The 25,288-nt window shown below is 39.6% G+C and overlaps 2 protein-coding genes across 9 annotated transcripts in view; one reads left to right on the top strand and one right to left on the bottom strand.

Annotated features, from left to right (window-relative positions):
- ADAT2 (adenosine deaminase tRNA specific 2) overlaps nucleotides 1-24,705 on the bottom strand; it is a 145,360-nt gene extending 120,655 nt beyond the window's left edge. For 4 of the 7 annotated variants that reach the window (XR_009543865.1, XR_009543866.1, XR_009543867.1 and 1 more), the window contains exons 1-6: nucleotides 24,487-24,620; nucleotides 12,254-12,358; nucleotides 9,723-9,873; nucleotides 8,033-8,139; nucleotides 3,877-3,949; nucleotides 3,659-3,773 (exon numbers count right to left, since the gene is read on the bottom strand). Coding sequence is in view for 1 of the 7 variants with exons in the window: in XM_060168085.1 (XP_060024068.1) it covers nucleotides 3,730-3,773; nucleotides 3,877-3,949; nucleotides 8,033-8,139; nucleotides 9,723-9,873; nucleotides 12,254-12,358; nucleotides 24,487-24,582 (576 nt within the window). In the remaining 6 variants the exon portion in view is untranslated. Of the gene's footprint in view, nucleotides 1-2,086; nucleotides 3,774-3,876; nucleotides 3,950-8,032; nucleotides 8,140-9,722; nucleotides 9,874-12,253; nucleotides 12,359-24,486 lie in introns of those variants that run through there. The other 3 variants (XR_009543869.1, XR_009543864.1, XM_060168085.1) reach the window with 3 other exon arrangements.
- Nucleotides 24,706-24,726: 21 nt separating this feature from the next.
- Nucleotides 24,727-25,288, top strand: part of PEX3 (peroxisomal biogenesis factor 3) — a 36,994-nt gene continuing 36,432 nt past the window's right edge. The window contains exon 1 of one of the 2 annotated variants that reach the window (XM_060168082.1): nucleotides 24,727-25,036. In XM_060168082.1, coding sequence (XP_060024065.1) covers nucleotides 24,979-25,036 — 58 coding nt within the window. In that variant the 5' untranslated portion in view covers nucleotides 24,727-24,978. Of the gene's footprint in view, nucleotides 25,052-25,288 lie in introns of both variants that reach the window. The other variant, XM_060168081.1, reaches the window with a different exon arrangement.

The raw sequence follows: 25,288 nt of genomic DNA, 5'->3' as shown, positions 1-25,288 counted from the left end.
GACGTAATAAAAGAGGAGGAACGCAATCAAATAATTTAACAGTTGCTTTGAAATATATGTCATTAATTTTCTTCCCCCTCCTTTCCATCAATGTTGAATACATTTTCTCTCAAAAAATGTAACAGTTCCTCTCCCCAGACTGCATATTCTTTGCAAGGGAGGGGAAAAAAAACAATAATTATTTGGCAAAGAAATCAGATAACACTTTCACCAGGTAACCAAAATTAACATCACCAGCGAGGGACAGATGGCCTTTAGGGGCCTCCAGATGCGACGCTCTGAGAAGAACATAATATCACCTAGAATGCATAACCTGAATCTAATCATGAGGAAACACCATTATAAAAAAATAAAAAGAAAGGAGGTGGAGCAGAAGGGTTGTATTATTTTTAAAATGTCAATGTCACAAAAGACAAAGAAAGGCTGTGGAAATGTTCTAGAATAAAAGAAGCTAAAGATACATGAAAATCAAATGCAATATGTGACCTCAGAATGGATCTGATATTGCAGGGGGGTGGGGAAAATTCTCTAAGGAGGTGAAGGGGTCAACAGACAAAACGGGACTACAAATGGTATATTAAAGTATTATATCAATGTTAAATTTACTGATGTCAATAACTATACCATGATTATATGAGAATTGTATAAGAATGTATGATGTATATAACTTTCTACTAAATGGTTCAGAAAAACATATATTGATATATATGTATTTATATATATATTTATATATACATTTTTTTAGAGAGAGAGAGAATAATAGATATCAAATGACAAATCTAAAGGTATAAAATGTTAATAGGTTTAAGGAATAAGGGATATATAGGTATTTCTTCAACTTTTCTCTAAGTTTGAAGTTATTTCCAAATAGAGTTTAAAGAAAAATTAACAGTTCTTGCCTACGTTGGAGTTCTTGGCCATCTATTTTCTCTCCATGATACTCCAAATACAACACAGTAAGGGAGAGTGCCAAGTCACAAGAAAACACAGATATTTTAACATGATCTTTTATCAGTGACTGACGGTGCCAAAGCATTACACACCACCCATTCTCAGCAGAGTCCGGTGCAGACCAGTAAACATTGGGTACCCCAGCAACTTAGATGCAATCATTTCCCACTAATTTCTCCAAAGAAGGCTGTGATTCTAAAACCTCTGTGCATCCCACAGCTTGCAGAATTATGTCATACACAAAACAAGCCTCTCAGCTTGTCTCTTTGACACACTACATCAGTATCAATCAATTGGATTCAATCTTTCTAACTGCAGCATTTCAATATTTTAAGCCACATCTAAGTAGCTAGAGAATATGCCACTCAGGAAGCAGGATCACCTCATCATACATCCTCAACTCCTCACCACCACTGCCTAACTGCTGTCAAAATCCCACAGCCTTCACATCTGTGAGCCCACAATGGTCCTGTATCAGTGCTGGAGGTGCTGACCTCCCATCTTCAGTACTCCATCCAAACTGATTGTTCCCCAAAGCAATGGAGGGAACTGTGCCTAAGACCAAAAATTTAGGAGAGACTATTCTGTAAGTCAATCACTGGAAAGAGAATCAAAAAAGTAATAACCAAAATTAAAATTTTCAGCCATCCTTAGGAATTTGGAATACTTACCCATTCTCCAAAACACAGCAAAGACAGAACATACGTATAGTGGGTAAGTCTTTTCTGTCCTTCCCTCTTTTTAGTTTTATTATTTTCTTGATCCTTTTAGTAGTGACTATCTCTGGGGTAAAATACCCGGGTACTATTTGGCTTTGGCTTTTTATCCCAGATATTCTCCTTATTATTAATTTTTCCCTAAATTTCAATCAATAATTTTATTTAACAAATGTTTACCAAGAACCTACTTGACATAAGATGCTTGGCTGGACTTAAAGGGTGGTACTCCCCAGAAAAAAGTTCCCAGGGTTTTTATCTACCAATAATCCCCAAGAAAGTGACACGAAGACAATAAGTGCAATGAAGTCTGCTTGCAGAAAAGCATAAGAAGCAGAAATGAATCATGACCAATGGCAAAAAGGAATAACCTAGTCAAAGCACTAAAATTTAATGAGAAGATCATTTTTAAAGTAGGTGAAATTGAAGGGAAGGTACATGTAACATTATTATAGATTTAAAATCATGCATATTCTTCTCCATAAAACTTCTCAAATGCAGATAAAAACACACATGTACAAAACCAAGCAATTATAAATCCTCTGAAGCATGTAACTGTGATTAACTGCTACTCTTGGCAATATAAAAATACTTTACCACAATTACATTCCAGCCTGTAATGTAATTCAAAACAAACAAGTCAGAGACATCGCTCAAATGGCAGAACCAACAAATACAGATGCTTTGCATCAAGGAAATAAATCCACTGAAGAAATGCAACTGAGGAGCTGCCCTCCAGGGCCTGGAGCTGGGCTTCTGGTGGAACAGCGAGGCCCCCTTCTGGGCAGATGCAGAGCATCCCGGCACAGCTCTGCAAAGCTGCAGTTCATCAGAGGCAACCCCTGCCGCAGTCAGGAAGCATGGATACCTGGGACTTCCTGCTGTGGATACCCTTTGAGGGTTGTGCTGACACTTTCACATTTTAGTTTTGCTTTTTGTTTTTTGTTTTTTGCCGCGCCGCACGGCATGTAGGATCTTAGTTCCCTGACCAGGGAAGGAACCCTTGCTGCCTGCAGTGCCAAGTGAGGAGTCTTAACCACTGGACCTCCAGGGAAGTCCTTTTACATTTTAGATTTTAAATTCTAAATCTGGATTTTTATAAAGAGAAATAATTGTGCTTGATTTCAGATGAAACTAATTCTGCAACCAGCATTCCCACCACCAAATGGCACGCCCACCCCTTCTACCCCGTTCTGTTTCTTTTTGCCATAATTTTTATCACCCTCTAACATACTGTGTAATCTGTTAAGCTCATTATCTGTCTCCTCCTGCTGGAATATGAGCTCCATGAGGGCAGGATTCTTTGTTTTGCTCACTGCTTCAGCGAACGAACAGAGCCTGGCACCGTTTAGTTGCTCGATAACAAAGAAGGAGTTGTCCATTTATGCATTTCTTTTACTGTTAAGACTATTCATCTTCAAAGAAGGCATAAATAAGATTTTACAATAGCAGTATGCTGTAATTTTTAAATGATACTTAAGCACTTGTTTTAACAGTATGTATTTTCTCTAAATGCTTTACAAAAGCAACAGTCTGCTCTAAGGACCATAGAATCACAGTCTATAGGTATATGATTCATATACAATTTCCAAGGAAGTCACATCCTGCCCCCCACACCCTGGGAGAACATAGTGGCTGACAAGAATGAAGGGTCCGAGTCTGAAAGGCCAGGCCTAGACCAGATGTCCACAGGGCAATGCGCTCCATGCAGACACACCAGGTAACTGAGGCCAGATATACACATCCTCTGAAAGTCAGCACTTCCCTGGACCGAGCATAACGATTTTGGCAGGAAGAGCAGGCACTGCTTACTAATTTCTAAAATGTCAATCTTTAATTTTTCCCCTTCTTAAAAATGTTCTTCCAGCTTGTGGAAAATCTAGGAGTTGTTTGCAGTTGTCAGACTTTTTAAAAGTGCTAATTTGTTCCCTTAACAGAGCAAATGATGAAAAACCATTTTCCCATGGATTAAGGACAATATATAAACATACGATTCAACAATGTCAACAGCTTTCTGTCCAAGAGTGTCGTCCAGGAACATGAGTCTTTCATTAGAACAAGTTCAGGATTTCTGACATTCCTTTTTCCGAACCTTTGATTTTGGTGCTGTGAAAAGAAAAGAAAAAGAGAAAATGAAGAGGTAGGCCCGTGCAGACTCTCTTCATACTGATGTAAGTGAAGTACACACATACAGTAGTGGAAAACTGACCATTTGGATTTTCTTGTTTGTAGAAGGTCTTTAACATCTCCACTGCTTCCTCAGCCCGATATCCAGGGATGCACTGATGAAACGAGAAAGCTGAGAATGAATGTAGGCCTAGGAAAATGTGTATTGTATCCCACAAAAACTGCAAGATATACACAATTATGTAAACACATTTCCAGTGTTAACATGCCTTGAGGATATTAGTAACATGGGTAAGGAAGCATATTTCCCCCCAAAAAAACCAGACATATGGTCTCAAACATCTCTCTCGATCAACTAATTATTTCTCAATCAACTACTGTGTGATCATAATACAAATCACTAGCTATGTGATCTTGGGTAGGATACTTAAACTTTCTATGCTTCGGTTCCCTCGTATGTAAAATACAGGGAATTACAGCAATTAACCCAAAAGGATTTTGTGAGGATTAAATGAGATTAGATAATATAACCCCTGTTAAATACCTGGCATATCATTAAGCGCTCACTAAGCACTAAGATATTTTTATCTGCTGTTCTTTACTGGTGGCCCATTAAGTGTTTGATTCTGTAGAGCTAGGGTTGGCAGTCCACAGCTAGAAATGGTCAGCTAAGACTGGTTTTTATATTTTTAAAGGGTTAAAAAATAAATAATATGTGACAGAGATGTAAGTGGCTCACAAAGGCTAAAATATTTACCCTCAGGCTCTTTAAGGAAAAAATCAGTCGATCCTTACTACAAAGGATGTTTTTTTGAGTGTTCAGTTTGTTCTATCTTTGGTAGATTCCTTCAGAGAAGTGATCAACATGTGAAAGAATAGAAATTGTGGTAACAGCAGGGGGATGAAACTTAAACTTGCCTTAACGATAGAGAATATTTAAAAAGAGTGAGCAGATCATCTCACGGAAAGAGTAGGAATACGCTTAGGTCGTGAGTGAGAAAACCAACTGATGGGGGTGGGGTGATTATTAAGGGAGTGCAAGGAAAGAAATGAAAGCAGTAAAAACGAAGTCAAAATATATAGGGCTTTGAAGGCGTTTGGACTTGATACGCTGCCCCTTTGGAGGTGCACGAGTGATGCAATGAATGGAGGAGATACCAGGGAATCTTCCATCTGGAAGCAGTGCCCAGGAGAGGATGGAGCCAGCACTGGGCCGGCGAGTGTGGTCCACTGCTCAAGATGAGCCTCCCTTTCTCTTGTGCTTCAGCTGGCTCTGCCTGGGCCCACAAAGCCTGCATAAACCTTCCCCATCAAAACCACCTGCTACAAGTTCGATGTTTTTGGATTCCACATGTAAGGGAGATCATACAGTATTTGTCTTTCCCTGGCTTATTTTGCTTAGCATAACACCCTTGAGGTCCAGCCATGCTGTTGAAAATGGCAGAATTTCCTTCTTTTTTTATGGCTGAATAATATTCATATATATATATATATATATATATGACCATATATACAATACTTTCTTTATAGAAACAGAGAGTAGAATAGTGGTTGACAGGGGCGGACGGGGTGGGGGAAATGGGGAGACTTTTGTCAAAGGGTACAAACCGTCAGTTATAAGAAGAATAAGTTCCAGCATGGTGACTATAGAGAACAATACTGTATTGTATGCTTGAAAGTCGCTATGAGAGGGGAGCTTAAGTGTTCTCACCATAACGTAATAACAACAACAACAAAATAGTAGTTATATGAAGTGAAGGATGTATGAACTAACCTTATTGTGGTATAAACATTTTGCTGTATACAAGCATCAAATCATCACACTGTACACCTTATAATCTCACAATGTTGTACGTCAATTATATCTCAATAAAGCTGGAAAAAAAAACGATAATCTTCCTTCTACCCTGTCCCCCACGCAAGCTGATACCCTGCTCCTCCCAGAGAACGTTCCCGAATCGTGGCCGTCACTTTTGCGGCTCTCAGTTCCTCCCCAACCTCATCCTCACTGGCTTGTGCTACCAGGATTGCCCTCTTAGATATCTCAAGGGCCCCTATTGAACAAAACACTGGTCTTTTCACTCTCCTCAACTCTCTGCAGTCGTGGAGACTCCTGGCTACACTTGCTTCTCTTTTGAACCCTCTCCTCCCTTGGCTTCTCAGTACTTCATCTTCTAACCATGTTGGTGAGTACAGAGTTTCCTACACTGTTCAGTGTTCCCGTCCCCCGGGTCCCCCACCTCTCCTCATTGTCTCAGGAGCAGCCACCTGCACAAAGCACTCTCCTCTCAGGTAAAGTTAGAACGTTGGTTTTCCACCTTGGCTGCTCAGTGGAATCACTTGGGCGCTCACTAAAAAAGTACCAATGCTCCCCCTCCCTCCACGGCTTCCGATTCAGTGGGTCTGGGGTGGGGACCAAGCACAGGCTTGGGTCCAAGCTCTCCAGGTGATTCTAGTGTGCACTCAGGGACCAGACCCACTGAGTTACAGGTGGAGAAGGAAACTGGATCCCTCTAAGCTACTAAGGTAATCGTTTCGGGCATCTAGTATAGCTACAAATTTGTGGCTTTAACAAAAAGCACATATTCTTAATTAAAATAATTTTTTTACACAAGGCAGGTAAAGTAAATTAATCACCATCTTCTTTGAAAAGAATAGTTCTGTAGGTCTCCTCTATGAACTTTAATGCTGCTTATAATACAGTATTAAAAGAATCTATAATTCTGCAATACAAAAACAGCATCCCACCTCCCACAAATTCCTGCCTCACCCCTACCCACACCCTAAGCCAACCAAATAAAAGTAGAAAACACAGCATCCAGAAGCCTGGGGTATCGATAGTTTCTCTAGAATCTCAAAACACTGTAAAAAAAAAAATATTTTGGCATCAAATCTGGAGATGTGGCTTCAAACCATGGCCATTCATTTTGATGGAGCCAATCTGGCCAGGTACACACACTGCAAGTGAACTTATTTTTTGGTTCAACCAGATACTGTTGGATTCTGTGCAGGGGCGTGCAGGAGAGGATGGTGTGCACTCAATGTCACCGGCATGTTGGTCAAAAATGTTCCCCCATGTCTGATATCCAATAGCTCATCTTTGTTCTGCCCAGAAGCTTTGAGAAATTCTTTAGATCTTTCTCATAAATGAAGTAGAGTCAGCAATTCACTTGCGAAGAGTTATGTAAGCAAAATTTGAGCTACTGATAGAAGCAACTGGAAAAAGCAAATCACTTTGCCTATTTTTTTAATGATCAAGCTAACTGTATTGCTTACTCTCCATCATTCTATTACAATTTCTTTTCTGATGTGATGTCAAAAGTCATCTATTCTCAAAAGTGCACGAGTTGCTAAGAAAGCCAATGTTCAGCTGGCAAAACTCAAAATAGAATGTTTTCCAAATCTTGTTCTCAGTGGGATTCAGCCAAATTTAGCCCTTCATAGGTACTTAATATTCTCCCAAGAATATCTGAGGTCTTTGTTGTTAACTACCCACCATGTCCAGCAATTTGTTAAGTCCTTTTCTTTTTAAAGCATAATACTTTTAGGATCAACCTTACATCTGGAGAAAAAAACAATCAAACCAGTTTATGGAAACTGGCATTTGTCTACAGACCAAATGCTGAAATATAAATTCCTACTGTTCATAGCCTTAAACATAAAAACTTTGGGAGAAGTGGCAAGGTTCAAGGGAAAGTAGAATTTCTAAGTGGATTCTTGGGCCTGGGGGAAATTTCAACATTAAAAAGGCAGGAAAAAAAATAATGAAAACAGGTATCGATTGCTAGGCACCAACAATAGTACAGGGCAATCAAACAAAACGACTGACTTTGTGCAAAATTATTGTACATTCACTGTAAATAGCATCTACTGTAACCAAGCCTCACACAAACTTGGTACAGCGTGGAGCCAGGCATACGCATGGATGGAGAACGCCCACAGTGGTAGGGTCCTCAAACATAGCTGAAGGCATGGGTGAAGACTGTTAGAGGAAAACTCAGAAGGCTGGGGACTCTCCTTCTGGAGGAATTCTGTTAATTAAGAGAGCTGAGCACTCACCTGGAAATGATTACCTGTGGTCTTACACTGAGGCATCAATGACGTTGACCAGAGGTCCCGAGAGCCCACCTGGTTCTAGCGTGGCTTCTTGGTGTACTGAGCACACGCTAACTATTTGCAAGCCCATCGTGAGATCACAGTAATTAGAAAAAAGGAAAAAGTATAACAGTCCACGTTACCTGAAATGGTCTCCCAGTATTCGGTAGATCAGCAGAGGCAATATCTAGAACAGAGCCACAACCACCAAATCGTTCATTCTGACAGCCATAGACAACCAGCGGGATTTCTAAGGAAGAATTAAGGTCCTACAAAGAGTGTGCAGTTCAAGTGCCTACTGTGACAAAACTAGGGTGGGTTTATACCAGCTAGCCTGGAGAGGAAAGGCCATGCTACTCTTAAAAACAATTAAACTGAGACTTCCCTGGTGGTGCAGTTGTTAAGAATCCACCTGCCAATGCAGGGGACGCGGGTTTGATCCCTGGTCCAGGAAGATCCCACATGCCGCAGAGCAACTAAGCCCGTGCGCCACAACTACTGAGCCAGTGCTCTAGAGCCCACGAGCCACAGCTACTGAAGCCCACGTGCCTATTGCCCGTGCTCCACAACAAGAGAAGCCACTGCAAGGAGAAGCCCGCTCACCACAATGAAGAATAGCCCCCACTCGCCACAACTAGAGACAGCCTGCGTGCAGCAGCAAAGACCCAACGCAGCCAAAAAATAAATTAATTATCAAGAAAACAGCCACACTTATCAAAAAATAATTAAACTTAGGCTTCGTCTTAAAAATCCAGTTACACAATCCAGTTACACAAAAGAAAGAGATTTAAAGAATATAGAAACTAATGTGTCACAACTGCAAACGGAATGAAAACTGACTGTGTAGCTGCTGAATGCTCAGAGCTCCGTGCTCTCTCTGATCTTTCCTAGATGATTTTTTGGAATCGTTAGAGAATTGGAGCCAGAAAGGAGGCAGGAATTTAATCCAGGGATTTTCACCTCTTAAAAATAATAGATTTTTCCCTGTTCTTTCCTCAAACAGATACAACCTGTGACCTAGTACAAACCAGACTAAAGCAGAGCCGCTCTGTAAGGCAGGATGGGCAGAGAGCTTATAAAGTGGAAACTGTACCTATTTTCATATTCAAAACCCTCTCTATTATTTTTAAAGTGATTAAATGATTCACACACAGCAAAATAAGTACATAAAAATATGCAAGTATGAAATTGAGTTGTTGAATTATCAAATAATTTTTTAAAAGATCTTTAGAGGTTAACTTGCTGTATTCAGTATTTGTGTCACTTATTCTGTGAAAGACAGAATTCAAAGAGCTGTAACTTTATCAATTTCCCATTTATTTACAATTATAGTATCATAAATGATTTGTTTTTTCCTTTGTATTTACTTCTGACTTAAAATTTTTCAAGCCTTCTATGTAATAGGTATTCATGGCAAAAATAAACAATAAAAGCATAGTAACAGAGAAAGAAAAATTTTAAATCACCTATAATCTCTTCACTAAAGGCAAAACAGATGCATAGTCTTCAGATCTTTTCCTATGCACACCGTTTTATAATCTAATTTATGGTTTATCTTTACACGACAGTTTGTCATGTGTTTCTTGCTCTAGCTTACTTAATAGTTATATGTTTATTGATATTAAAAACGAGGTAATTTTATTATTCAAAAATCTTTCCTAAAAATTTTTTGGCCAAGGGATACTGTATTTTATAATGTGCACCTCCTATAATTTGTTTCATAAGTCTCTGTTTTCATGGAGTAGAAATGGGTTATGTTTCTACTATGATGTTTGGCCATTTTCGAGTTCACAGGAAGAGTACGAGACATTAACCCATGAAGTCAAAGGATACTCATCAGGCGGAGAGCGGCTGCGCACATGATACACGGCTCTACGGTGACGTACAGTACCATGTGTTCAAACACCTCGGAAGGACTCTTGCCATGTCGACGACACCAATCTAGGGCCTGGTCGATGGCCACCATTTCTGCATGTCGAGTAGCCTGAAAGAAGAGGTGCTTGCATTGACCTTGTTGGCTACATGTAACTGTATTTTACAGATATTCAAAAGTAAATATGAAGAATAGGTCTATCATTTCTGCCAGCATTTTAGCAAATAAAGGTTTCAGGACACCCTTAGCAGTTGACACTCTAGTTCCTAGTTCAAGTACCATAACCTCACCAACAAAAGACACCTAATCTGAGATGCCACACGAATTATGCTCTATTTTTAGTTAAGTACCTAAATACTTTAGGGGACACTCTTTCAATTAAAATGCCATAGAGAGATAAGTCTCAAAAAAAAATGTGTCTATGGTTCCTGAATATTTCAGGGGACACTTGAAATACGAATGTTTTCAAGGCTGTCACTGACCTCACTCTAAGCAAATCTATATTTAGAATATCATCACTGGAATGTCATCACTTGTATTTTCTTTGGGATGAGATTTTATATACTGGCAGACTCTAGAGAGAAGCAGACATTTGGTACCAGTCTCAGATACCTCATGGGAGTAGTTGAGTAGAGGAGAAATCACATAGTCTGGAATGAACCACACTTCAATCTGAATCCTGACTGTGATGTTACTGATTATACAGCCCTGGGCAAGTTACACAGCTTCTCCAAGCCTTGGTTTCCCCAGTGTAATACTGGATATACTGGTATCTACATCTCATAAAGCGATCTGAATTATATGAAGCACAATGACGCATAACGTGATACATGCACTCTGCTATGTGATAATTATTGATAATATTCATGATAATCATGTTTATCAATAAACGTACACGGAATGTCAACTATGTATAAGCCACTGTGCTAAACTCTTTGTGGGGAAAAAAGTCTCTGTCCTCAACGAGCATAAAATTTGATGGGACAAACAGAAAGGTGTTCATTCACCTGTGACATAGGGCAGGGTGTGGAAAGTGCTGGCACAGTGGCCAAGGTACCATGGAAGCCAGAGGCAGATGGGAGCATTGCTGGCCCCGAAATAACATAAACTCGGAGCTGGAAGGTGCTTTAGCAAAGAGGTTCCCACACGACTGCATACCAGCACCAAATGGGGAGCTTAAAAAAGAAAAGTTTCCCCAACTCGGGTGCTTTTTAAAAATCAGATTCAGAACTACTGAATCAAATGTCCCCATAGTTCTCAAGAAATAATCGTTGACCTAAATCACCTCCATCAACTCTTTTACTGCGGAAGAACCAGAAGCTAAGCTACGTTAGGAGGTTACTAAAGACACACAGCTGGGAGAGGTGATGGTCGTGGTGACAGAGGGTGATGGTATCAGAGCCAAAAGCAGGATTGGGGTCTCCTCGTTTGGGGTCAAGAGTCTTTCTATACTGTGATTATAGGGTAATCTTCTATAGAGCATAGAAAACTAAAAATAAATCCAGGTTAATTTCAAGGTGTGTAAGAAACCCAGGTCACTGGGGGTTTAGATGGGTGTTGCTAGCACATTCAGTGATCTCACCTTAAAGATACTGTACTGAACTACAAAATACACATAGGGAGATATGACAATTATCTAAAACACAAAATTCCACTCCTGCATAAGTATCTGCATATTCACTAACTGCTGTATTATGGTTTATTACTTATCTCAGAAGCATTTTGATATCCACATAACAATTGCTTCATGAATCTGGGTTCCTGTTCTGCTTGTGTTTCACTAAATCTGAGTTTTCTTTTTGATAGATGTGATGGATGAACTTTAAAGTCCTCACAGCACCAGTTCCAACGCCAGCGTGTTCTATGGCTCCCAGGTAAGATCAAGGTCTGTGTGAGGGGTATTAAAGTCATAAGCTATCCTCGGGTCCACCTAGCACTTTTTATAATCCTAAAACTTGATACTTCATTATACTCACTGTGACACACTGTTGTGATACCATGTTCAGGAAGTGTTGCCTTAATTCATGAACTTCTCAACCTAACCACAATAAATTAAAGTCACACAAGCTTTTCAAGTGTACCTGTAGATAGAGACAGCAGGTGGTGGAGACTGTATTTCACTGAATTATCTGATTTAGGAATAGCTTCCTTTATACAATCTTTTTATACTTCCATAGCTATCAACTGAGGGTGACTTTTTAATTTACCACGAGGAATACATTATTTAAAGGTACTAAAGGATACGATATGAATTAAATTGATGTAGAAATTCTACTATAAAGTAGAATTTTCATTAAAAAAATCAACATGTATCACTTTTATAATCAGAAAAAAAAAGGGCATTCAAAAAAAGAGATGTTTAGGGAAACCATCCTTCCATTGATACTCACGGGACTCTACACAGACCCATCTTCTAGTCATCTACGATAAATTCATTCCACACCTACCATCACTTCCATATGTCTGCAATTATACTATTCAACTCACATACATTTTTGGTTTGATTAACTTCATTTCTTCCCTTCCCTACAACTTCATTGTTGTAGACCAAAAGGCAGCCAACAGGAACCTCAATATTTTCTAGGGCTTCTTTGGCCTGAAAGACAAAATGGAAAATCTAAGAGGTAATGTTCAAAACATGAAAAGATGGTAGGAGAGAAAAGATGCAGCCTGAGCAGTACACACACGTACAAACACCAGAACAAAGAAATGCAGGTCAGCCTTCCCTTTTCTCAAACATAGTGTTTTAGTATAATACTAATACTAATACTAGATATTAGTATTTAGTGCCTTTGTTCTCTATCATATCCATATTAAGGAGACTCAGGAACAAATCCCCTTCATGGGTCCTGAGTCCCCTGACTTTTTTCTTCTCACTGGAGGGAGAAGTAATCAAAAGACTGCTGCTGACTCTTTTTGCTATTGACTCTTTTTTTTTAATTGCCAGGGTCTATGCACCTTTTCTGAGATAGTGTATATATCTGCAAAGAGGTAGAAGAATAAGTAACATTTATAAATCTTTTATTAAAATTCTTTCCTTGTTGAAATTCTACTTATTGTTTTGTTTCTTTAAAAATTACAGAAAATATCCTCTAGAGTTCCAACAGCATAAAGGTGACCAGACTGGATATCTCCCTGTGCCCACAATTTCTGCTCTAAGTGAGACAATAAAAGTTTAGGAGCACTCTATACAAAGAAATAGCATAACCACTTTGGAAAACATTTTGGAAGTTTCTTTAAGAAGTAAACATACATATAGCCTGTGAACATATAGCCTATTCTACTCCTAAGTATTTATTTAAGAGAAGGGAATATATGTCCACCAAAAAACCTTGTAAAAGAATGTTCATAACAGCTTGATTCCTAAGAGCCGAACTCTGGAAATAGAACAGGTGCCCATCAACAAAAGAATGAATAAACACACTGTGGCATATTCACACAATAGAAGACTATTCAGCAATAAGAAGAAACAAACTACTGATACACACAACAACATGGATGAATCTCAGACATGCTAAGGGAAAAGAAGTCAAATCATGTGAAGTACTAGAACAGACTGAACTAAACTACGATGAAAGAAATTGGAACGGTGGTTGCTTCATGAAAGGGGATGTGTAGATTGGAAAGGGACACAAGGAAATTTTCTGTGGTGGTGAAAACTTTATCTTGATAAGGATGTGGCTTACACAGATGTCTGCATCACTCAAAACTGAATAATACATTTAAGAACTGTGCATCTCACTGTATGTGAAGTATACCTCAACTGAAAAACACAAATGAGAAAAATAAGTTTAGGCATAGTTCCATCACCATCCCAGGAATGGCAAACCAATTTATTATATTTGCAAAGTCTCCCCTCTATCAGAGGCTGCCCATTTTTCTTCTAGCGCTATGGCTGAGGGAACTCCAGCAGCTCCGGGGCCCAGGACAGCTAAGGAATACTTCTTCAGGCAGAGAGCAAAAACAGGCAGGTTACCTCTGGGATGCCCTGATACCACAGGTGAGAGAGAACCTTAAACGGGTGCAACTCTTGGACTAGTATACAATCATTGCCACCTCACTACAATTAAAAATCCCAAGTACAGCTGTTTCTAGAAAGGCACAGCATTTCCTACTGTGGCAGGCCGGAGACCCTTTGGAAGACGAGACTCCCATTTAAGCGGAGGTATTTTCACACACCATAGGGCATATAAAGTGCCAAGTTGAAGACTTAGCTGAAAACAGTGTGTTCTATCTCCCGCACTAGCCTCTTGCTCCCAGCTACACTATTTACAGTAGCAATAACGTCCTATCATAATGCCAGCGTGGGTTCCTTAGCTGCTTCAAGCTTGCTCAACTGACACTTATCATTTGGCCAAAAGCGCTGAAAGGAGAGGCACGTGGTGGGAGCATACTGTACTTCTCTCCCATCTGGAGTGGTGGGATAGAGCTGGGGCATGGAGAGGTGTAAAGAGACAGTATCTGAAGCAATAAGACCGCGTTCTTCAGAATTGTGTCATGAACTACCCACAGGCTAGTGCTGTCCCAGTTCTGTAAAAACAGTTAAAGCATACCCAGTTTATGCAAAGTTTGAAAGACTGAAGAGCTCCAAGGTTTGGTGACTATATACAAATAAATATACAAATGTACCATAGGCTACTATAGAAAGTAAAGCCAGGAGGAGGACTGACAGCTGAGGAGGGTGGAGACTAAGTACTGGTGCAGTTAAGGCAATCATCACACAAAGAATGAAATTTAAAGTAAGCTTAAATCACTATTCTGACTTAACTATGCCTGCTTTTGAACTTTATATAAATGGACTCACGGCGTATATATTTTGTTTCTAGCTGCTTTTGTTTCACATGTTTTTAAGTTGCATCCATGTTCATTCCTGTAACTGTTGTTCACTTTCATTGCCCTATATTACTTTGTATGCATATACCACAGTTTATTTATACAATCTGTTGATAGATGTTTGGGTTGTTTCCACTTCTTGATTATTACTAATAATGCCGTATGAACATGTTTATACCTGTCTCTTCAGGTACTATTAATTTCTGTTGAGTATATACCTAACAGTAAATTTACTGGGTTAGAGGCTATTGTGTGTGTTTGCCTTTAGTACAATAGATACTGCCAGTTTCCCAAAGTGGTTGTAATAATTTACATTCCCATGAACAATGTGTGAGAGTTCCCGTTGCTCTACATCCTCACTGACAACTGGAATTGTTAATATTATTTATTTTGGATATTTTGATGGCTATGAGGTAGTGTTTGTGGTTTTAATTTTCATTTCCCTGGTGAGTTAAGAGGTTTACCATTTTTTCGTAAGTTTACTGACATTTGGATATCTCTTGTGAAGTTCCTGTTCAAATATGTTGATCAGTTTTCCTTTGTGTTGTTTGTCTTCACAAAAATAAAAAATTAATTGAAGGAAAACAAAATGAAATAAGCTTGGGATGACACATAACCTGGGGTACACAAGAGAGACAAATCATTTTTTCATCCATCAAGTATTTGTTGAGGATCTTGAAACAGGAAAGTTACCCTGGGTTATTCAGGTGGCCCTAAATGCAGTCATAAGTGTCCTTATGAGAGAGGCAGAGAGAAATCTGACACATAAAGTATAAAACACTGTGATGATGGAAGCAGAGAGAGCTGAAGATGCTACTCTATTGACTTTTAAGATGGCGGAAGGAGCCATGAACCAAGCAAGGAATGTCGCTCTAGAAGCTGGAAAAGGCAAGGAGACATGTTCTCCTCTAGAGCCTCCAGAGGGCGCACAGCCCTGCTGACAATTGGTTTTGGCACAGTGAAACTCAGTGTGGACTCTGGGCCTCCAGAACGATAAGAGAATAAACTTGTGTTGTTTTAAGCTATCAGATGTGCGGTAATTTGTTACAGCACCCATAGGAAACTAATACACCCTGTGAAGAGGAAGAAAAGATAAGCTAAAACGGGAAGGAAATATTTACAAACCACAAATTCAACAAAAGTCTAGATCGGGACTATGTAAAGAATGCTCAAAATTCAACAGTGAAAAAAAAACTGTTAGAAAACGGGCAACAGATATTTGAAGACATTTTATCAAAGAGGGCATACAGATGGCAAATAAGCACATGAAAAGATGGTCACAACATTAGCCATTAGGGAAGGCAAATTAAAACCACAATGAGATTATCACTACACACTTAGCAGAATAAAAAGTAAATAGAAAGTATTTACTTTTTATCAGGCTAAAATAGAAAGTATCAGTGCCAAATACCAGCAAGGCAGAGAAACAGGATCACTCATCTATTGCCAGTAGGAATGTAAAACGGTACAGCCACCCCGGGAGATTGTTCGGTAGTTCCTTAAAAAGCTAAACATGCACTTAACATATGACCCAACAATTGCACTCCTGGGCATTTATTTACCCAGGGAAATGAAACCTTATGTTCATACAATACACAATTTTGTATACAGACATGAATGTTCATGGGAGTTTTATTCATAATAGCCAAAAACTGGAAATGACCCAAATGTCCTTCAAAGAGTGACTGGTTAGACAAAGTGTGCTACATCTATCCATGGAAAACTACACAGCAATAAAAAGGAATCAACTATTAATTGACTCAAAACTTGGATGGATCTCAAGGAAATTATGTTGAATGAAAAAATAAATCCCCAAAGGTGACACAGTCATGTATAAAACATTCCTGAATGACAAAACTACAGGTATGGAGAACAGATAAATGACTGCCGGGGTTTAGGGTTTGGGAGGGATGGTGGCTATAAAGAGGTAGCATAAGGAAGCCTTGTGGTGATGGAGCAGTTCTGGTGGTGATTACGCAAAACTAAACAGGTGACAAAATTGCATAGAACTACACATACACACAGACACACACACATACACAAATGCTTTAAGGTTAGCACATAAAGGTGATGAAATCTGAACAAGCCCTGCAGACTGGGTCAATGCCACATTCCTGGCTCTAATATTTTACTACAGTTACGGAAGATGTTACCATTGGAAGGAACAGCCTGAAGGGTATGTGAGCCTTCTCTGTATACTCTGTGGCAACTTCCTATGAATCTGTAATTATTTCAAATTGAAACATTAAAAAAAAATAAAGGTGGAATAAACACAGAAGGCTCTTACAATGGCAATTAAGAAGAGATGCCTACTGAGGTAGGAGGAAAACCAGGAGTATCTGGTGTTATGGAAGATCCAAGGAAAAAACTAGGCCAAGAAAGAAGGGTCAATTTGGGTGGAAGGGAGGGAATGAAACCAGTGACCTGAAGAGTGACTTGCCTATAAGTTACATTTTTAGTTTCTATTACAACAGATTGTTATGTCTACATCTCAAGTGTTCTGATTCTGAGCTTGCAAATATTAATAGCTTAGAGCTTACTGAAAATCTTACCTTGATCCAGGACTATTTTAAGCACTGTATTAATTCATTTAGTTTATAACCCTATGAGACTGGTTCCGTGAGCTTCCCCATTTTACAGATGAGAAGACTGAGCCATGGGAAGGTTATGGAATTAGCCCCTGTAAGAGGCTGGGACTAGAGCCCAGGCAACCTGGCTCCATCCACTCACTTGTTCAACAAGTCTTTGTGGAGCACCTACCAGATGTCAGGTTCCTGGGCTCTCTGCCATGGCTCTGTCTCTAATTTCTACTGTAATTACCGTTGTTCAGCTACTTTATCAGTGTTTGGGTTCTTAGTAGGTCTAGTTCAAGGGACAAAAGGAGAGGGGACATTTAGCAAGAGAGTGAGGCATAGGAAGTTTAAAGATTAAAAAAAAAACTGCAAGAGTAAACAAATGGGGAGCCATGTGACAAGGATTTTCTGTAAAACTATCTCCTGAAGAATTCTATGTGAGGCTATGTGGCCGTTTCAAATGTGCAGAAGAGAATCCAAGAGTAAGAGGAAAGGGAGTAAGTGGCCGGGGAGAAGGTGAACCCAAGCTGCCCAGCAGGGTTCCTTCCAAGTCCTGACTCGTACACCTGGAAGACAGCCGGGGCCACGCTGCAGGGCCTGGCAGCCCCTCCACCAGGGTCTCCAGGTGACGGGGCTTGTGCCTTTCATTCTTTCCTTTGGATTTTCTCTTTCTCCCTTCCAGCAAATTATCTCCTTTTAACTCTATTTCCCAACCCTGAATATTATCTTCCTACTTCCTTAGATTAACGTGTTTTTTTGTGAAATGCCTTCCTTTGCTGTCCAAATTAGAGAGAAAATGTGAGTGAAGGGAGTATTTTAAAAAGGCAAATAATGTTGTTGATTAAAGTTGTTGCCAAGCTCACAGTGAGGGGGTGGGCATCTGGAATGGCGAGTTAGGGAGGAGGCGGTGAGAATAACCCAAAAACTCCATGGAAGTGAGTTTAGAGTGAAATGCTTTTCAATTAAAAAAAATATAGATGGGTGTGTTTACATGTATATAAAACACATGTGTATATATGCATATATCAAATATATATTTGCTTTGCTGTCACATTCAAAATAGATTTAATTAAGCTGAAAAGAATTTTCAACTCATCCCATCTCGTACTTTCCAATACTCCCACCAACTCTTCTGTCAAGTCTGATCACTTCTTTATGAATGCACAAGAACTCAGGCAAGGTGGGTCTGAAGTGTGTGCAGGTAGGTTTTTAACTCTCTCATCTTTTTTGACAGGAGCCAAGGCTCAGTTACTATTTAAAATGGCAACTTGGTCTTTCATAAATTAATAAGTTATCATCTTTCAAAACTGAAGAATGAAATCTCTCTTCTTCCTGGCCCAATTACTGGTCTCTACTCCAGATGTCTTTAATGTCATTTCTATTGCTCTTTAAATGTCATTTCCTTCACTCTAGTCAGAGCCCGCAGGTTACAGACAATGACAGCTCTAGGATGGAAGAGATTTTGGAGTTTCTCTAAAGCCATCGCTCCCATAAACTACTCTCTAGTGAGGCAGTAGTAAAAGGAGGAGAGATGGGGACAGACTGCAGTGTGCACAGACTCTTGGTGAGTCCCCAGGTATATCTCCTACAAAAGAAAAAAAAAATCAGGGGAAAAGACAATTTAGCCAGAACAACTCTTAGGTAGAAAATAATAACGTTCAAAAGGTCAAACTACGCTACAGCTGTTACTGCTAATGACTCTCGGAAGCTCTCTTTTCCCTCTACAACATTAAATTCCTCAACCTGGCACCGAGAGCCTCCCAACTACCACCCACGCTTCCCACCAGCCAAATAAGCCAGCCTAACGTTTCATTATCCTTCTAGGTCCTTGGTTCTTAAACTTTCCAGAGCCCCTCTGAGAATCTGATGAACGTTATGGACTCTCAAACGTGAAAAAGGCACATGCACATGACACTTTTATACATAGCGTCAGGGTTTATAGATCCCCCTAAAACCTGGGCTCCTGTTAGGAAGCCCTATTCTGAACAAACAGCTGGATCACCTCCTAACCTAAGACCAAGTCCTCCATTTCTTTGGACTTGACGGTTCCTCTGCTTGATCAACCTTTCTCTCCTTTTCCACCCACCTACATCCCACTTTCCCTTTTTAAAGTTAAGAAAGCATCCTATAATTTAATTCAACTGACTTGCTCAGGACTTTGTCGCCTATTATCTGATAGTACTTTATATCTGTCTCTTATTTGGGACCCTGAACTTGTTACCATTAACTTTTTCATTTGTGCGTGGCTTAATTTCATCAATTAAACAGTATGCTCCTGGGAGGCAAGCACTAGATCCAAACACTAGCAAACCTGTTTTGCTCACCTTTGCAGGCCTAGCACGCATCACAAGGCCTAACACACAGGAAACACTAAATCACACCACATTTGTTACAACGCATGTGTCTGTGCTTGTTTTCTTTTTGAATTTTCCTCAGACCTAGCACAATATTATAGTAATACTAGGCGCCCAGAAAATGCAAGAACAGTAATATGCAATTGATTTATTCTAGAAAACTTGCAACTTTCCTCCCTCTATCTCTGACCCTCTGATAATACACACACACACACACACTCACACACACATACACACACACACTCACTCACGCTTTCTTTTTTCCTAACTATGAAGTAAGTATGTTCAAGGCAAAAAACCTGGGGGTAAAAAAATCCACACATCAAAAAATAAAAACCACTCAATCCCAACACTCCAAAATATGGTCTCTGTTATTATTCTGTGACAGAAAGTGTTCAGGTTTTTTTCTATGCCTGCATATACATGTTCGTAGTTTTCTAAACAGTCAAATAGATTTATACTATATAAACAGTTCAACAGTCTGCCTTTGTCATTTAGAAATATATTACAAACATTTCCCCATGTTGAGTAATATTTTTTCAGCACATGATTTTTTTAAACTTAGATGATGCTCCTTTACATGAATATTTATGATTCATTTAACTGGTCCCCTATTGTTTAACTAGAACATGGGGCTATTTTTCAAATCCCTCACTATTATAAACAAGTGAAGAACTTTATATCTCCATCACTTCCTTATGAATTATTCCTAGAAATAGCTATAAAATACAAAGGGTTCCTACAATGTGATTTATTTAAATAAAACTAATAATAAAATTGGGCAAAAGAGGATATGCCTAGGCAATTCACAGAGAAAAAACAATCCGAGTGTCTAATGAGGATGCTCAATACACTGTAGTCAGTGGGATGAAAGTGAACAGGCAGAGAGGTCCAGTAGGGCGCACTGGAGAGCAGTGAGTGACCGAACACAGCACAGTACAGGCAGGGCGGGGTGAAGACAGGTGGCTGGGCTCAAGTCACAGCTCTCTCCTTACCAGCTCCCTAACTTTGGGAAGTTTACTTCACTCTAAACCTCAGTGTCCCCCTCTGAAGATGAGGCCAGTAATAATACACACCTGATAGGGTAGGGCTACTATGGGGCTTATACACTATGGCCTACATGAAACACTATCCATGGCACTGTGTCTGGAATGTAAAAGTGCAACACTGTTATTCTTTTATTTGATTCTAAGCCTACACCCTTAGAATTATATTCTCTGATGATTAAAACAATAACCTTTATTATACACTTAGCTCTCCAAAAGAAAACTGTCATGAAAAATAGTGATTTTACAAACAATAATAAAGTGTAGAGAACTTTATTTAAAGTTTGATAAATTTATCAAAGAACAACAAAAAAAAGTAACACAGATATTATAATACTTCTCACCTATAACATTGCCAAATATTAAAGAGTGATCATTTCAGGGCTAGTGGGAACAGGGGTAGGACAGAACATTCTCATACACTGGGGATGGAATTATGACCATTTCAGACCAGTGCTATCCAACAGAACTTTCTGTAGTAATGGAAATATCCCTTGATCTGCACTGTCCAATATGGTAGCCACTGGCCATGTGTTGCTACTGAGTACTTGAAATGCAGCTAATGTGACTGAGGAACTGAATATCTAATTTTATTTCATCTTAATCAATTTAAACTTAAATAGCCACACGTGCTAGTGGCTACTACATTGGGCAGCATAATTCTAGAAGGCAATCTTAAAATGTCTAGATGGTTTTAAAATACATACATCCTTTGTCCCACTTTTGGTAATCTATTCCATAGCAATAAAAGTATTATGGAATGGGGGTGAGGAAAACAAACCAAAATAAGAAATATTTACGTCTAGAAAAAGATATTCACAATCATAAAGAAAATACGTAATTTCATTTATTTAAACATATATATGTCAAAAAATAAATTTGAAAAAACCTAGCACAGATATTTAATATAAGAAAAAAGTATATATGTCTGTTTACACATGGACAGAGATACAATGGAAGGATGCCCCTAAAATTTTTATAACATTATCTCTGATGGTAGGATTTTTAGGTAATTATTACTTAATTTGTTAAATCTTTTTATAGTTTGAATTTCTTATGACTATGAATTATTTATATAATCAGAAAAAGAAAACATTAAAATATTTTCATTTGGGAAAAAAATACCATAAAGGCATTACTGGATCAAAGGATAAACTAGTTTTAAGGCTTTTTTATATATACATAGCAAAGTTGCCCTCTAGAAAGGATGCCCCAATTTCAGCAACCAACTAGCCAGCTCCTCACACACACACCCTTACCAACAGCAAGCATTATAATTTTTTCACCTTTGCCTATTTAACAGGTGAAAAATTGTAACTCTTTTTAACTTGAATTTAATTTATTACTAGTGAAATCGCACACTTGTTCACTCGCTAGTTATTTGTATTTCTTTTAGAATAGCATGTTCATATCCTTCGACTTTTTCAAAATTAAGGTGTACATCTTTTCTCATTAGTTTGTAAAAGTTCTTTATATATTAAGGTTATCAAACCTGTCCTTTTATTTACATTGCAAATATTTTCCCTCTTTGTCATTTGCTTTGTTACTTTGTATCTTATCTTTTTAATATAGAGAAGATTTCAATACTTATATAACTAAAACCTATTCATTTTCCTTTTATGTTTTCTGCCTTTGGTCATATACTTTAAAGCATCCATCTCCATTCCAATTCCTCCAGGCCTTTGCCCAACAAATGCTAACATCAGAGACAAACATTCTAATTACTTGAACTGGTCATATAAATATGTGTACTCTGTACAAGTGCTGTGGGGATGCTAGTATCCTCCCTATTACTTGTATACTGGACATTTCACTTTCAAGTTCCTCAGAACACATTAATCAGAGATTAACTTGCTGCCTCCAGATTTGGTACTAGCTGTGCTTCTGGCCTAATCATAAATTCTTCTCAGAAGTACATAATACACCTTCAATTACTTCAACAATTCTTTGAATTAGTTTAAGATTTGAAGTTTCTTTAGTGGGGAGGGAATGGTTGGACAAAGCCCAAGGTTTATGACAAGCCCTTTTTTCCCTTTTTTAAGTCCTGGAAGAAACATATACTATTGGCCAAAACCAAAAAAATAAGTGCAAACTAAGGACTTCCTTGACCCTGTGTCGATAAACTAGGTAATCACACCCCTAGGTGTTTATAATCTAATTAAAAGACAAAAATGTCAAGGCCAGAGAGGGCTTAGAAATTACTTGGAGTTCAACCACCCCATTTTATAGAGTAGGAAGCAATACCCTAGGGGGATAAAGTGACTTGCCCAAGGTCATACCAAAAGGTAGTAAAAAGACTCAAATGTTTAGTCCGGAAGACTAGAGAATAGTACAAAGATATGAAAGGACAGAAAGAAAACACATTTCTGATACACAAAGTGGAAAAGCTCAATGACTGATTAAACTTAGCTGTTTATGGAACCACTATTGAGTCCTCTATGACAGCAACTCTCAAAATTTCATCTACACAAGCTCCACATAAATACTCTGAGGAGAGTTCCTGACGCAAATGAAAATAAATGGAAGAGACCACGAATTCCCAGTATTCCAGCATTCCCTGGCCTCCAGGTCTCTCGCCCATAGAAAGATATAAATGCAGCTTAATCTGAGATATTTTAGCCTTCATGTGCATTTATTATCATCCTCACTACTTATAAAGATGCTGCCCAGGGACTTCCCTGGCCATCCAGTGCTTAAGACTCTGCGCTCCCACTGCAGTGGGCACGGGTTTGATCGCTGGTGGGGGAACTAAGATCCCACACGCCACGCAGCGCGGCCAGAAAAAAAAAAAAGGCACCGCCAGGCATATGATATTATTGAAATGATTTGGGGTAAGGAGAGTGAGATTTTTGATATCACATGAAAACTCCTTGTCTCCAGCTTGGAGAATTTAGTAACATAAAAGGAGTTCAGGACAGACAACTCCATATTACAAATAACAAATTAATTATTTAAAGGTACATGTGAACATTAAAGTATCAGACAGAAAGTTATGCATCCTGTAAGTTTAATGGGGGAAATAAATTTTGAAGTGGGCTTAAAGAGTGGGTCATGAAATCAAATCAGGGGTGATGACCAGCATTTTTTTTTCCAAAATGCAATGAAAGAGAAATACCAGAAAAACTGTACATAGGAAGATTAAGGACTGTTCTGTAAAACTTTTGTTTCAATTTTATCTGTGTGTGTTTACTGGAATGTAATACAAAATAGATTTTTTTTGTTACTGTGAGTGACTTTCAAAAGAGTATGAGGAACAAGTTTAAATGAACATATGCATATATGTGTGTGTGCATGATTTATATATATATACATATATGCCAAATAGACTTTTATCCCTATTAAAGAGTTCGATGGGACACGTAAGTATGGGTAAAGCTTGGATTATACACAAATCTTATTAGAGCCCTCCTTAATCAGGAGTCTTGAAAGGAGTGAGGGAAGTGAAAGGATGGATGGATGGATGGATGGATAGATGAATGAGAATCTGGCTGTTCAGGTACTTGTTTTTATCCTGTTCTCTACCGGAAACATCCTCAGCTTCCTTCCTTCTACTAGATAGAGTCAAGAGGTCCTAAATACAAAATAATGTGACTTCGAGGATTTGCGAATGTGCACAGGAAACAAGGGGACGCAGCACGCCCGTGTCAGCAGCCCCCGAATAGGGATGTTTGGCGCATACTTCAAACAAGTGAAAAAGAAATAATTTCTGTATTTCGTCTCTTCCTTTCCTCAGAACCACTGTGAGAATGGGCTAAAGAACATTTCAGGACAGTAAAGCCAGCTGTTTACCCAGAGAATGCGAGCGCCATCGAGATTACTGAGACCAGAAAGCACCCCCGGGGACGTTTACTCGAACGCTTCGGTCAGGATAAGCCAGAGAAAATTCCCACCCTATACATCCACGTCCCGCCCCCTCACCATTTGCATCGCCTGTTCCATCCACTTTTCGGTCTCCTCCGCCAACACAGAGCACGCGCCGCCCGTAATCTGCGTGGACCCTACCTTCGCCTCCATACTGCACCGGGGCAGCCTCGCTCAGTGCCGGAGGCCGCGGCGGCGGAGGAGCGCTGGCAACGGAACGCGGTGGGGGCGGGCTGTCGTTTCCGGGGGAATCGAACTGTGAGGCACTCGGGAGCGAATTCTAGACGGACCACGGCGCCTCAGGCTAGTGAGCGGCGGCGGCGGCGGCGCGCCGGCAGCAACAGAAACCGCAGCTGCTCAGCTACAGTCTCCGCCCCCTTCCCGCTCCGGTGACAGTCTCTGCGGAAAGTCGCGTTCGTGGTTTTTGGAGAGCAACGAGTGGGACGACGGCGGTCCAGCCGGGTAGTCCGTGCCAGGCGACGAAGAAACGTTTTCCTGGTGAACCATTCCTCCTTCCCTTTAGGCAGCCCGCACCCCCAGGGCCTGAAGATGCTGAGATCTACGTGGAATTTTCTGAAACGTCACAAAAAGAAATGCATCTTCCTGGGTACGGTCCTCGGAGGTGGGTGACAGCGTTCTTGGAAAGGGGCATAGGGAGGAGGGGGTGGGAGAGAGATGTCTGCCTTCTAAAATAGAGGTGATGGCCCAGGATTCGTTCAACCATGGGACGGGGAACCGGGTGACAAACCTCCAGGGTTCTTTACATCTCTGCAGTTGTGAAATTTGTGCCCTTTGCCCTGATACTGCCGCTTACTCTGTTTCTCGCCTTTTACTCACCCACCTTGGGAGAACCCACCAC

The sequence above is a fragment of the Lagenorhynchus albirostris genome, chromosome 12, assembly GCF_949774975.1.
Source record: "Lagenorhynchus albirostris chromosome 12, mLagAlb1.1, whole genome shotgun sequence".
In the NCBI taxonomy this organism is placed as follows: domain Eukaryota; kingdom Metazoa; phylum Chordata; class Mammalia; order Artiodactyla; family Delphinidae; genus Lagenorhynchus; species Lagenorhynchus albirostris.
This window is presented reverse-complemented; position numbering and strand designations above follow the sequence as displayed.